General features: G+C 46.3%; 1 protein-coding gene across 1 annotated transcript in view; it reads left to right on the forward strand.

Moving 5' to 3' along the window:
- Window positions 1-294: 294 nt before the first annotated feature.
- The window catches only part of LOC126388613 (protocadherin Fat 4), a 147348-nt gene continuing 133797 nt past the window's right edge, over window positions 295-13845 (forward strand). Inside the window, exon 1 of the mRNA XM_050041820.1 lies at window positions 295-5837. Within this exon, the coding sequence (XP_049897777.1) occupies window positions 744-5837 (5094 nt within the window). The 5' untranslated portion in view covers window positions 295-743. The remainder of the gene's footprint in view (window positions 5838-13845) is intronic.

The following is a 13845-nucleotide window of genomic DNA, read 5'->3' on the forward strand; positions in this document are numbered from 1 at the left end:
GTGTTTCTGTGTGTTCTCTGACTAACTTTGATACCCTGAGGTCACTGAGGTAGTTTTAACAGGCGTTAATCAGTTACTGAAGTAATTAAGAACGCTCGGGGCATCGTTACCTGTCTCATTTGATTGACACCGTCTTCCACGAGCTGGGACAAGCGGGCAGCGCTGCACAATGGAGGGGGAGAGGCGGTGGGAGGGCGGGCAGGAGCGCAGCTATCCAATGGGATCAGTGATGGGAGGGAGTTGAGTCCAACTCCAGCTTTGTTCCTAACTTACTGGGACTCCTGAGCACAATATGACTGAAGCGCCTGCACCGTTATTCCACGGGACGGTGCGTAAAGGCTGAGCCGCCCGCTCGCACTCTACACCGCTCAGTGTGCGCCCTAACTTTGGATAAACTTTTTTTTTCTTTCTCCACGCATCTTCCAAAGGAGCCAGGAAGTTTTGTCTGCGAAGTGGATTGTTGTGAACATGCTTTTTGCGGAGTTGAAGTGAAACTTGTGTGATCTGTAGGAACCATTCTCTCCATTCAGAGGATTTAGCTGCGCTGCGCAGGATAAAATAACACTTCTGGAGTACTTTGGGGACACTGAACAACTGTGGAGAGACACTCTGCCGGGCTTCCCATTGAGTTTTCTCTGCACATTTGCTGGAATACAATGCTCTAGTGACTCGTCGGAGCTCAGTAAAGTTGATGCATCATAGGCATGGACTCTGTCTGAGAAAGGTGGACCGGCTATCTGACCATGGCGCTCACAGGTAGGGGCTTTCATTTGATTTTACTCATGTTATGGACTCTGTCGCAGTACTCAGCGTCCAGCCAAGTCCGTCAAGAGTTCCAGGTCCTGGAGGAGCAGCCTGTCGGCACCTACGTGGGCACGATAGAGACCAAGCCCAGCTTCACGTACCGCTTCAGCGAGAACCACAAACTTTTTGCAATTAACGGCACCACTGGAGTCATTTACACCTCCTCGGTGATTGACAGGGAGGTTTTGCAGAGTGATGTCATCAACGTCGTGGTGCTGTCCAGCCAGCCCACCTACCCCACCGAGGTCAGGATAGTAGTTTTGGATATTAATGATAACTCCCCGGTGTTTCCAGACGCGTCCATTGTCGTGTCTTTCAAGGAGGACGCCAGCAGCGGCAGGCAAGTGATCCTGGACACTGCTACAGACTCAGACATTGGGAGTAACGGAGTTGATCACACCACATACAGAATAGTGAAAGGCAACGAGCAGAGGAAATTCCGCTTGGATATTACAGTCAATCCTAGTGGAGAGGGGGCATTCTTGCACCTTGTTTCAACTGGAGGCTTGGACAGGGAAGTTACTCCCTTCTACCAGCTCCTGGTGGAAGTGGAGGACAAAGGAGACCCGAAAAAGTTTGGCTACCTGCAAGTAAATGTCACAATCCAAGACATAAATGACAACCCCCCTATTTTTGATCAAGATCAATATCAGACTAGTGTTTTTGAGGATGCAGCAGTAGGGTCCAGTATTCTGCAGATAACAGCATCAGATCAGGATGAGGGAGCCAATGCTGAAATCAGGTACTTTTTAGATGAAGGGACGCCTTTTCAAATTGACCCCAAAGCAGGTACTATTATAATAAAGGAGGGTTTGGATTATGAGAGTAAGAAAGAGTACTCCCTGACTATTCATGCTGTAGACAACGGGGTGCCCTCACTGTCAGGCAGAACAGAAGCCACAATCAAACTTTTAGATGTGAATGATAACGACCCAGTGGTGAAGTTTAGGTATTTCCCCACCACTTCTAAATTCGCCTCCGTGGATGAAAACGCACAGATTGGCACAGTAGTGGCTTTACTCACTGTGTCAGATTCAGACTCCCCTACAGCTAATGGTAACATATCTGTTTCAATCTTAGGAGGCAACGAGCAGAGACACTTTGAAGTGCACACGTCCCCTGTGCCCAATTTGAGTCTGATCAAAGTGGCCAGTGTGTTAGACAGAGAGAGAATTTCCTCATACAACCTGACTGTGTCTGTGTCGGACAATGGCAAGCCTATCGCTCGGTCCTCCTTTGCCAGTCTGGTCATTTTTGTGAATGATATCAACGATCACCCACCCATATTCCAGGAAACACTGTACAGAGTAGATATCAGTGAAGACATACCAAAAGGCAGCTACATTAAAGGGGTTTCTGCAACAGATGGTGACTCTGGGCAGAATGCCAACCTGCGCTACTCCCTGGTGTCTGGAAACGCTTTGGGCTGGTTCTCCATCAGTGAAAACAGTGGTCTGGTTACCAGTGCCGCTTTGCTGGATAGGGAAATAGCATCTGAAATTGTGCTCAACATTAGTGCCAAAGACCAGGGGCTGCAGCCTAAGATTTCCTACACTAAACTGATAGTCAACATCACTGACGTGAACGACCAAGTGCCCACATTCACACAGAGCACATATCACGTTTCCCTGGTGGAGCACGCTCCTGCTGGGACTGAGCTGGTGCTGCTGTCTGCCTCAGATGACGATCTCGGGGCCAATGGAACTATCCGGTTCTCATTTGATGCAGAGACTCCAGCCAGTGTCCAGGAGCTGTTTCGCCTGGATGCCGTGTCAGGGCGATTAAGCACAGCCGTGGAGCTAGACAGAGAGGATCAGGCCTCCTACTTACTCCACATCCAGGCAGCAGATGCAGGCAGCCCTCCTCTGCACTCTGTAGGGAAAGTCAACATCACCCTGAAGGATATCAACGACAATAGGCCAGTTTTCTACCCTGTGCAGTATTTTGCAAACGTGAAAGAGAACGAGCCCTCGGGTTCTTATGTAACCACTGTTTCAGCCACAGATCCAGATTTGGGTCGAAATGGCACACTCAAATATATCATTACAGCTGGAGACGCTTCCAAATTCCGCATTAATAGCAACACAGGGAAAATCACCACGCTCGTGCCCCTGGATAGAGAGGAGAAAACTGCCTACCAGCTGCAGGTGACAGCAGCAGATGGTAGCGGCCTGCGCTCACACACCCAGGCCATAGTGACTGTAACTGTCATAGACACACAGGGTAACCCACCAGTGTTCAGCCAGAAGGTGTACAGCTTTGTCATGTTTGAAAATGTGGGCATCGGGACAGTTATAGGGACTGTGTCAGCCACCACTGTAGATTTAAACACAAACATTTCATATCTAATCACCTCGGGGGACCAGAGGGGGCTTTTCACCGTGAACAGCGCAGGTCAGATCACAGCATCGAGCCAGATCGACAGAGAGGAGCAGGGTTTCTATCAGCTGAAGGTTGTAGCCAGAGCTGGGGAGATCACAGGAGAGGCCTTTGTTAACATCACTGTGAAGGACTTAAATGATAATGCCCCTCATTTTATTCACGCTGTGGAGCACGTGAGCGCGGTGGAGAACTGGAGCACAGGTCATGTCATATTCCAGGCCAAAGCTTCGGATCCTGACGAAGGCACAAACGGCGTGGTGGTTTACAGCCTCAAACAAAACCCCAAAGGCCTGTTTCATATTCATGAGAAGCACGGCCTCATCACGCTGACCGGGCCGCTGGAGGTCACCACGAGCTCTTACGAGGTCGAGGTCATTGCATCAGACATGGGGGTCCCCCAGCACACCTCCAGCCTCATCCTCATCGTCAGCGTTTATGATGTGAATGACAACTCGCCTGTGTTTGACCAGCTTTCATACGAGGTCATCATCCTGGAGTCTGAGCCCGTCAACAGCCGCTTTTTCAAAGTGGAGGCCACCGACAAAGACTCTGGTCTTAATGGGGAGATTATGTATGACATCGCGGGTGGCAACACTGGGGATGTGTTTGGCATTTTCCCAGACGGACAGTTGTACATCAAAGCAGAGCTGGACCGAGAGATACAAGACAGATATAACTTAGTGGTTGTGGCCAAAGACCGGGCCGTGGAGCCGCTTAGTGCCGCCGTCAATGTCAGCGTGATTCTAGATGACGTAAACGACAACCGTCCCCTCTTCAACAGCACCAATTATGTGTTTCATTTTGAGGAAGAGCAGAAGAGGGGTTCTCTGGTTGGACATGTTTTTGCCGAGGATAAGGACTATGGCCCGAACAGCGAGGTCAGATATACATTTGAGGCTCCACAGTCCAACTTTGAGCTGAACGCCATCACAGGGGAGTTGACCAGCACGCTGCAGTTTGACCGCGAGTCGCTCATGAGACAGAGAGGCGCCGCCGTGTTCAACTTCGTGGTCGTCTCGTCAGACCAGGGTCTCCCCAAGCCCCTCAGAGACCAGGCCAAAGTGCAGGTTTACATTCAAGACATCAATGACAACCCGCCTAAATTCACCAAAGACATTTACCAGGCCTCCATCTCCGAGTCGGCTCAAAACCTGACACAACTGCTGCGGGTTTCTGCCTCCGATGTTGATGAGAATAAAAACGGACTGGTTCATTATCACATATCTGAGGGCAACGAGGAGGGACAGTTCACTATTGATAGCAGCTCTGGGCAGGTCACACTAATAGGAAAGCTTGACTATGAAACCACATCCTCTTATTCACTGAAAATCATAGCTGTTGATGCTGGAGCCGTGCCCCTCTCCTCCTCCTGCATGCTTAGCATCAGCATCCTGGATGAGAATGACAACTCCCCCTCCTTCCCTAAATCCTCACTGTCTGTAGACGCCCTGGAGAACATGAGGATAGGAGAGCTGGTGGCCTCTGTGACCGCCACTGATGCAGATTCAGGTCAGAACGCAGACATAACGTACAGCATCACAGCCACAAACAACCACGGCACCTTCAGCATCAGCCCCAACACTGGCAGCATCTTCCTGGTGAAAAGGCTGGACTATGAAACTCAGTCATTTTACAAACTCAACATCACTGCAAAGGACAATGGCAGACCACCCCGCTCCTCATCCATCCCTGTGGTCATCCATGTCAGGGATTTTAACGACAACCCTCCAGTATTTGCCCCTGGTGACATTTTTAAATCCATTCCTGAAAATCTCCCCCTCTCAGCCTCAGTTATGACAATTACAGCTCATGACACGGATGCAGACATAAACGGGGAGCTGGAGTACTCCATTGTGCAGCAGATTCCCCGGGGAGGTCACTTCAGCATTGACCCGGGCACTGGGCTCATATACACCACCAAGGAAATCGACAGGGAGTTTTCAAATATGTTCGAGCTGACAGTCAAAGCCTCTGACCAGGCGGTTCCAGTTGAATTTCGCCGTTTTGCCCTGAAAAATGTCACAATATGGGTCACTGACCTGAATGATAACGTTCCCACTTTTGTGTCCCAGAACGCCCTCGTGGCTGAGCCAAACATAGTCATCGGCTCCATCCTGACAACAGTTCTGGCCTTTGACCCCGATGAGGGTGCAAACGGAGAGGTGGAGTACGAGCTTGTGGAAGGAGACTCTGACACTTTCATCATGGACAGGTACAGCGGTGATATTCGTCTGGCCTCACAGCTGGTACAGTCCCGGCTCATGTACACCCTCACTGTGTCCGCCACTGACCACGGCACCAGCCGCAAGACCTCCAGAACCGAGCTGACCATCATCCTCCAGGGGATGGACGGGCCCGTTTTCTCACAGCCAAAATACATCACTATCCTCAAAGAGGGCCAGCCGCCGGGGACCAACGTCATCTCCCTGGATGCCTCGAGCCCGCGGGGCTCTGCGACCAAAGTGGAGTATTTCATCGTCGGGGTTCACAGTGATGGAAAAGCTGTGGGACGCCTTTTCACCATCGGCCGCCACACTGGAGTGATACAGACGGCTGCAGAGCTGGACCGAGAACAAGGCTCCGACCTCTACCTGGTGGATGTGTACGCCATCGAGACGGACGCCAGCCAGCCCAGAACACAGCGTGCTGAGGTGAGTACACTGCTGACTTCTCTGTTCTCTACAGGTACTGGAAACCACCTTATATTTTGCTGTATTTGATCTGTTTGGCAGAAAGAGGGCATGAACTCACCCACTGGCATTTGTTATAGACATTTGGATGGAATAAGTGTAATGAGATCAAGGTTTGAGCTGGAAAAAAATGGGGAGTGAAACTGTCCAAGTCACACATAAAACAGAGCCACCTATTGCATATGTCTGCTCATTAATTAAATTCCTTTTTACGCATGGCTCTGCATTATATTAAATCATAATTTTCTTGGACATGAGTAAGCAGGCCTTGTTCTTTGGCACGATAACTTTATTGTTCCCGTTTCCAAAAACACACTAGCCATAACAATTCATCTCGAATGTGCCTCCTCTAATATTTGAGCAGTCTTGGGAAGGGAAATGAGTGCTGCATGTCTTCTGCACAGGCTCCTCTGTTGCTCTCGTGAACTGAAATATTCTTATCAGCGGATATGAACTGCACAAATCAAAAAAGGACCACATTTTAATTTCCCCGCTGTAGACATAAATCATTCAGGGCTGCTGTTTCAGGTTCATGGACCATGATGGCTTCTCCAGTGTCTCAAGTAGAAATGAAAAGGAGAGTAATTCATAAGGTCTTGCAGTGCAGGTATGCATCATCAGTGCCAGTATTACTTTGAGCCTTTGAGCCTGAGGCTGTTTTGGCACCGGGGTGGTCTCGGGGTACCTTTATACCACCAGGAACTGCTCCACAGGCAATAAGTGACCATTAAAATTGGGTGACCTCTTAAGACTCTGTGAAAAGACGCTGAGGGCGGAGAGAGTGAAACTTAAGCTGTCCACTGAGTTTGCATTATGTGATGCACCTTTTTCAGGCTTTCCCTAAAGAAAGAGGGAGTTAAATTCTCTGAAGTGTAATGCGGGAACCCTAAACCCAGTTTTGGGTGGCTAAGGCCTAGCCGCCAGTCAAATGAAAAACAAATGTGAGCCTACATATGTTTTGGAAAAACCAGGACTGGAGATGCCATGTTATTACAGGCTTGATGACACACACATACTGCATTTAAATTGGACTTTTCAGAGCAAAAACAGAAAAAGGTGTGAGCTTCTTCTCTGCTTAAAGGAGCAGTGTGGAGGATTTAGTGGCATCTAGAGGTGAAGACTGCGGATTGCAACCAGCTCTGACTTCTCCCATGTGCCAAGTATGAAAATCCGCTCAGAATTCCTTTAGTGTTCATCGTTCAGGAGGTTTTTACCAGGAGCGGAAGTATCTGCAGAGGTCTCCTCTTCTCCAGTACAAACAGTTTGGGTGATTAAAAGTGGTAGAAACACTGAATAAAGAAGTTTCACAGTACAAATCAGTGTTTCTGAAATACTGATTTGTAACCTTACACTGCTTTATTAAGTGTTTTTATTGGTTTTAATCACCTGGTCTGTTTGTTTTGGAGAAGAAGAGACCTAAGTGGATGATTAGGCTTTCGGTAAAATCTTGCACACTGCACCTTTAAGATCTAGACATTCAGGATGTTTTTACCAGGAGCTGAGTTATTCGACGTCTCTTCCTCTCCAAAACAAATGGACCAAGTGATTTAAACAGGTAAAAACATGGTTCTGGGCTACTGTAGAAACATGGCAGTGCAACAAGGTGGACTCGGTTCCTTGTGTAGGTATAAACGTCTCATTCTAAGGTAACAAAACCACATTGATTCCTATTTTCAGGTGATTATACACTAAAGAAAACATACTTATTATATTAAATTTCAGCCGATATATCCCCCTAAATCCTACACACTGGACCCTTTAAGAAATCTGTTTTGTGTTATGATGTGAAGTGATTTAAGAGTTTAAGATTAGCTGGATGTCTTTGACAGTTGTTATTGATGCCTTTTCAACCACTGCAAATATTGAAGCTGAAATCTAATACGGCAATCAGTTATTTTGGAGACAAACTCACACATTATTGAAATCAAGGATTACTTGGCAAAATCGTGTTAGCTAAGTTAACTTAAAGGTTCGCTCTGGCCAAATGGGAATATCAAATGTTGTCTCACTTTGCCTGAAGCGAAGATGGCAATCTGCTTTCCTGCAGACTCTACTGTCGGACTAATGAGAGAATATAGTGCTTCAGTGCTCCGTTCCCAAACCTTAAAGTCTAGATTGGTTTCATGCTAGGCTTGAACTTTCTCACCCCTCAGAGAGATGACTTTACCACACCACCTGGCTGCGTAGTCAGTCTCTCCATTTTGAGAAGCGTGAGATCTAATAACTTGGAGGAATTCAAATGACCTTCCACGTTTGGAAACGTGGGCTGGTTTCGTGCTAAAATGAAACGCAGTCGTCTTTATTGCTGTATTTTTAATAGCAGAAATGAGCAGTATTTGTATCTCCTCTGTCAATGGGATCTCAAAGGATACTGTGTGGTACGATAGTGTAAACCTTCAGACTTAGACTAATGTTTTTCCAGTGCAGTGTTTATACACCAGATACCCGGTAGCAACTGGGGGATTATTTCCACCCCTGGGGTTGTGACCCTTTCACATTCTCCATTTCCCATTCTCCCCATTGATTGGGTGCATGAGGGAAAGCTGGCATTTTTCCCCCGTCTTCTATACACCATGTGTGATGTTTTGGAAACACTGGAACAAAGAGAATTTGGCTGGACATGCCTTATCGACCGTCGTGATCTTAAACAACTCAGGACCCTGCTGGGCCTGCAGTGGAAAGAGTGCAGAGAGAGGGATTCTGGGTTTTTTCCTGACCTTTTCTGCATTTTAGAAAGTTTCATTGTCGGTGATTGTTTATAAGATCTGTCATAGCAGGACTGTATGTGACGTTTGGTCACAGCTGGGTCATGTGTGATGTGCAGAGGGCATTTCTTTTGGCCATTCAGTGGTTGTTGAACTCCTTACAGAAATTCAGATGATCATATTTAGTTTGGAATGTTGCACAGACGACATCATTACCCAAAAATCTCCTTCCTCTTAATATGTGATGCAGATAAATACGCCAAAAAATGTCTTGGCAGCAGGTTCATCCATTGTTGGTGAATCCAGATTCCATTCATAGTGTTCAGGAGGATGTTTTTTATTTCACTCCAAGTTTTGATTCATCACATCCTGCATTGTCCTCGTTCAGAGGTGGAGAGAAGCATTTCCCCTCATAGTTCATACTGAGTGAATCCACACTGCATCACCTCAGACAGACTTCTCTCCTCGAGCTGAAAGTTTCAAGGATCGGTTTTACTTTTGGCCACGTTTTAATCAGCGATGTGACGGCAGGTGTTTCCCATCAGTTGCTAAAAACAAAACACCTGCGCGTCACTGATTGAGATATAAGCAGGAGTGTGAAGTACTTGAAAGTCTATTAGCCTGTTGAAGAGGTTTATTTGTTGATTCTCAAGAAGAATGATCTTTAGTCGTTACGAGATAAACAAGAGTGCAAAGGTTAAAGTGGAATAAATAAGATAAGGACTCATTTGGGGATCAAACACTCACCACAGGAAGGCTTGAAAGCTGTGGGTAGGAACTTTAATTAAAACTTTTCGTCATATTTGCTCAAACTGTCACTTTATCTACACAACAGAACATGCAACAGATAATCTATCGCTTCCAATGTCATTGCAGCACATGAATGAAAACAACCAATCAGAGCCGAGGAGTTAACGCAGCTGTCAATCATGTCAATCACTGCTCCTGAACTGCATCAGACTATCAAACTAGGCAGCACTGATCAAATATGAATCACGATCTTGTTACTGCACTGCCTATTTCTCACCTAAATGTTTTCGGAAACATATTTTAGTGTACTGTTTAGCTGTGAAATGAGAGGCTGTGGCCCGGTCGCCATGTTGGAAACAGTGCAGCTGAAGCAAAGGTTTTCGTTTTACAGCCAAAGAATACACTAAAACATGTTTCTGAAAACATATACGGTGAGACATTGGACATACACTAACAAAATCTTTATTCATATTTCATAAACGCTGCCTAGTTTGACAGTTTGATGCAGTGATTGACATGATTGACAGCTGCGTTAGAGACTCCTTGGTTCTGATTGGTTGTTTTCAGGCCCAGACCTAGCTCATTTGGTGCCCTAGGCATATCTTTTGCCAGAATATGTTTGCTTGTGACTTTTATTTGAGCAGTTTGGGCTCTTGGCATCCAACCAGCAGCACAATGATGTTACACAGCTTTCAGTTTGTTTATTGCTGGTGTTTTCAGCTGTTTACATTTGTAATTTGCAGCCAACAAACATGAATGTAACTGCTGCAAATCATTCAGAGTCACCTTCAAACCCTATGTCTCCTGCTGAGAAGATTTTTGGTGAACTGCTCCTTTAAAGAAAGAAATGTAACCATGTGATGAGAAAAAAATCAGAGAGAACAAGTTTTTTCTCATTGCCACCTCGACTGTCCGTTTCTTATCCACTGTACTCTTCCCCTTCATCTGCCGCCTCACACTCAATCCCTCCAGCCCCATACACCAGACCGCTACAACTGTTTTCTTAAACTCACTGTGAATCAAAATGAAGTGCTGTTTTTTTTTCGGAGAGGCCCTCAAGTGCCACATCAGTCCTTGCCCCCTCCTCTTACAGGCATTGTTCCCCCCCTGAAAGTAAACACAGTCGGAGCGCTCAACAGGCCTTCCTTTGTTTTGCCTCCGTAGATAAAGTGTTGCACTGCCCCGGCCGCAGATCGGGAGGCTTTTGTTATTTTTTTTGTCTGTGCCAGCGTCTTGCCTTGGCAGATTTAGGAGTGTGTATGGATGCCCCTGTCAGCCGGCTTTCCTCCCCTCTCCTCACCGGTGAAGGACGTGGCGTAGATCTGTTTGGAGCTGTGAGGCTGGAGAAAGAAAGGGTTTGGGAGGGTTCTGGACGTGTCAGACGGTGTTATTGGGAGCTGTGGGAATGGAGGAAGAGGAGGGGTGGAGGGAAACACTTTTAGGAGGGTCTTGGAGGGGCCAGACACAGGCGGCGTTGCAAGGAATCATGGGAAGGAGGAGGAGGCAAGAGCAGGACTCCTGATCATGTCATAAGCAGGTGGGAGTTATTTGTTGTGTAAAATGACGGACGTCGCCATGGTAACGCCACCCACTTGTTTGTGGACTCCTTTGAAGTTTGTCATTTTGACTGTCGCCATTTTGGATTTTTGGAGAGGTGACCATATTTGGACAAGAGGGTGACGTTAACCATAATGCTAGCTGCTAGCTCGGTTAGCACAGTGCATTTACAACTATGGTTAACTGTGATAATGCTAATGCTAACGTTCGCTAGCGGAGAACAGGCTTAACCCTTTAAAAACAAACGTCCTGTGGATTGCAGCTGGAGATTGTTGCTTGCATGATCCCGTTTAAAGCTATCTAAAATAGGGGCGCCCAGTAGCTCAGTGGGTGAAGCAGGCGCTCCATGCACAAAGGCACTGTCCGTCGTTGTAGCCACAGGCTCGATTTTGACTCGTGGCCCTTTGCTGCATGTTGCTGGGTAATATTTATGTCATCCAATATCAAGACTTTGATCATGTGACGAGACGATATGTGCATGAAAGCGTGCACTGGGGCCCATTGTAACTACCTCATGCCACTGGTCCAGGCCCTTAATTATGCATAACTTTAAGCCTTCATCCCATTTAAACAAGTGAGTTATAGCCCCATGTGGTCATTCAAGGAACTGCAGTTTTTGGCACTTCAGCTTCATTCAGTCCTGGAGGTTGCTGCTCGGTCGGAGTCAGTCTTTGCAGCCACAGTCTTTGCAGATTAAAGGCAGATATAGAAGTTAGTGTTGATCTTTGTTGCTATGGACAGCTTGAGCTCCTCCTCTTTGTTAAGCTGTATATCTTTGTCTCTTCGCATCTCTTTAGTGTCTCCCTCCCTGCTTTGTGTTTCTGGGAATCTGTTTGTGTCTCTCTGTGTTGTGGATCAGTCTGATTCATAAATCTCGTTGGCAACGGACTTCAAAGTTTGCTTTTCTCTCTGCGTCTCTTTCATTCCCTCTTTTGCTGCCTCTGTGTTTCGGTGATGCTGAACCTCCTCCAACATGAAGGGAAATGTGATGGGTTTGTAGAGAGGATAGAGCGTGAGATAAAACCTGTAAAGCCAGACAGGTCAACGAGGCAGGGAGGGGAAGGTCATGTACGTCTGGACAACATGATACGGATGCTGGTTTGTGTCTGTGTGTGAGTGTATTAATAAAAATTTAAAGATTGATGACAGTTTCCAGAGAAAGGTCGAACGCTGATACTGATACCCCCCGAAGCGAAGCATTTAGTGTTCTTTGTCGAATCAAACTGAGCAGAAAAAAAAGCTTTGATTACACTCGAATCATACACAAGCTCAGTATTAAAATTTCATGTTTCTCAGAGGGGACATTTTCCAACAACTGGAGGAGGAATGATGCAGAACAAACTGCCTCCCTGTGTGTTGTAATTCATGGTCTAATTGTGATTTTTTGACTGTGTCTTCGCTCGTGCACTTGAGCTCGACAAAAGGGTGGTAACAGTCCAGAAAGGCCGTAACCAAGGTAATAACTCACGCTGTAATCCGCCCGGACACGCGTTTTCGAAATGGTCATTGTGGAGGTGAGCATCTGCTCCTGGTAGGTGGTCGCTGCGGGTGAACCTGCGGGTGAGCCGGTGCAGAGGAGCGCAGGTCGTCCCAGAGCGCCTGTCCGTTTTTATGAGACAATCGCCATAAAAGTTGGATAAACATTCGCTCATGCATAGATGCGTGCAAGCAGACGCTGCCAAACACACACACTGACCACAAGTTCAAACTGCCTCTCAAGTGCAGGCAGACTTTAAATGGTAGCCACAGTCAAAATAATTCAGTTTCATTTAGATTATTATGATTATGTTACTGTCAAATAAGATCATTGGGCTGCTTTGTGACTGCGATTCTGCACATTCAGACGGAGCCTTAACGAAGCCAGCAGTTTATGTTCTCCTTTTATTACACTGGACTGTTTGTTAGTGTTTGTCTTGTTCCATTTATTTTGTGGCACAGTGTAACTTTGTTTGGAAAAGTTTAAAGCTGTCACTCCTCTCCTCATTCGACCACTTGAGATGAACATTAAAGTTACAGTTCTTTGTGCTTTTCCAATAGCCTCTCTTCAGAGCTCATATAGTTTTAAGTGTCTTAAGTTTTGACTGTAGTTGTATGACACGCCATCTCACATTTCACCGTGTTTGACTTTTTTCCCATCAGAGAGCAGCGACTGGCACAGCTCACACTACACATTTGTCAGACTCGGGGGCTGAGAGGTCAGGAGCAGGGTCATATTGTTCTGCTCTGCCGTGTCCTTTAAAGTTAAGCCAAGTGTCACGTTAGTCATGAAAGAGCAAAACTAACTTTTTTTTGGCCACAGGCCGCAAAGGCTGTTAAATCTCACAATTCACCAGTCAGTTTGGCAAGACGAGATTCAGATCTGTGTGCACGGCTGAATACCTGCTGCTCCAGAGACTGAGGAGACAAATTTATCATCAGTAGCATAGTGTCAGAAATGTTGACAATGCTGGCAGTGTTTGTCAGCATTTGTTTTAACCTGCTTAAAATCCAAAATGTTAAGGTTCAGTTTATAATTCTGGAGACAGATGGTTGATTGTTGAGTCTCTTAAACTCATGTTGGTAGTCGGACTGAACCAACAATGTAAAGCATTAGTATTTGACGACCTAGAAATGAGACAATCAACTATCTTTCTCCAGAGTTACATACTGAACCTTTAAGACTTTACTGTGCGTAACTGGGAAAATGTCTTTCATGGCGCCATACTGTGCAGTCAAAAATTTAAATAGATTAAGTGGTAATATGAATAAACATAAATAATGCCTTTGATAAACTGGTTTGTCATGACGTAGGTCGGACTAGGTGTTAGAAATTTGCCAATACTGGTGCTGTTCAGCTGGGACCCTTTTTAGTCAAAGAAAACTTTATTTCCATTTGCAGTAATGTATTTGGTGGTGTAGCTCTGTTCTGGGGCCTCTGCTTTTCCTAGGCCTAGGCAGAAAGAGCACACCTCTCCGAA

The sequence above is a fragment of the Epinephelus moara genome, chromosome 4 (genome assembly GCF_006386435.1).
Source record: "Epinephelus moara isolate mb chromosome 4, YSFRI_EMoa_1.0, whole genome shotgun sequence".
In the NCBI taxonomy this organism is placed as follows: domain Eukaryota; kingdom Metazoa; phylum Chordata; class Actinopteri; order Perciformes; family Serranidae; genus Epinephelus; species Epinephelus moara.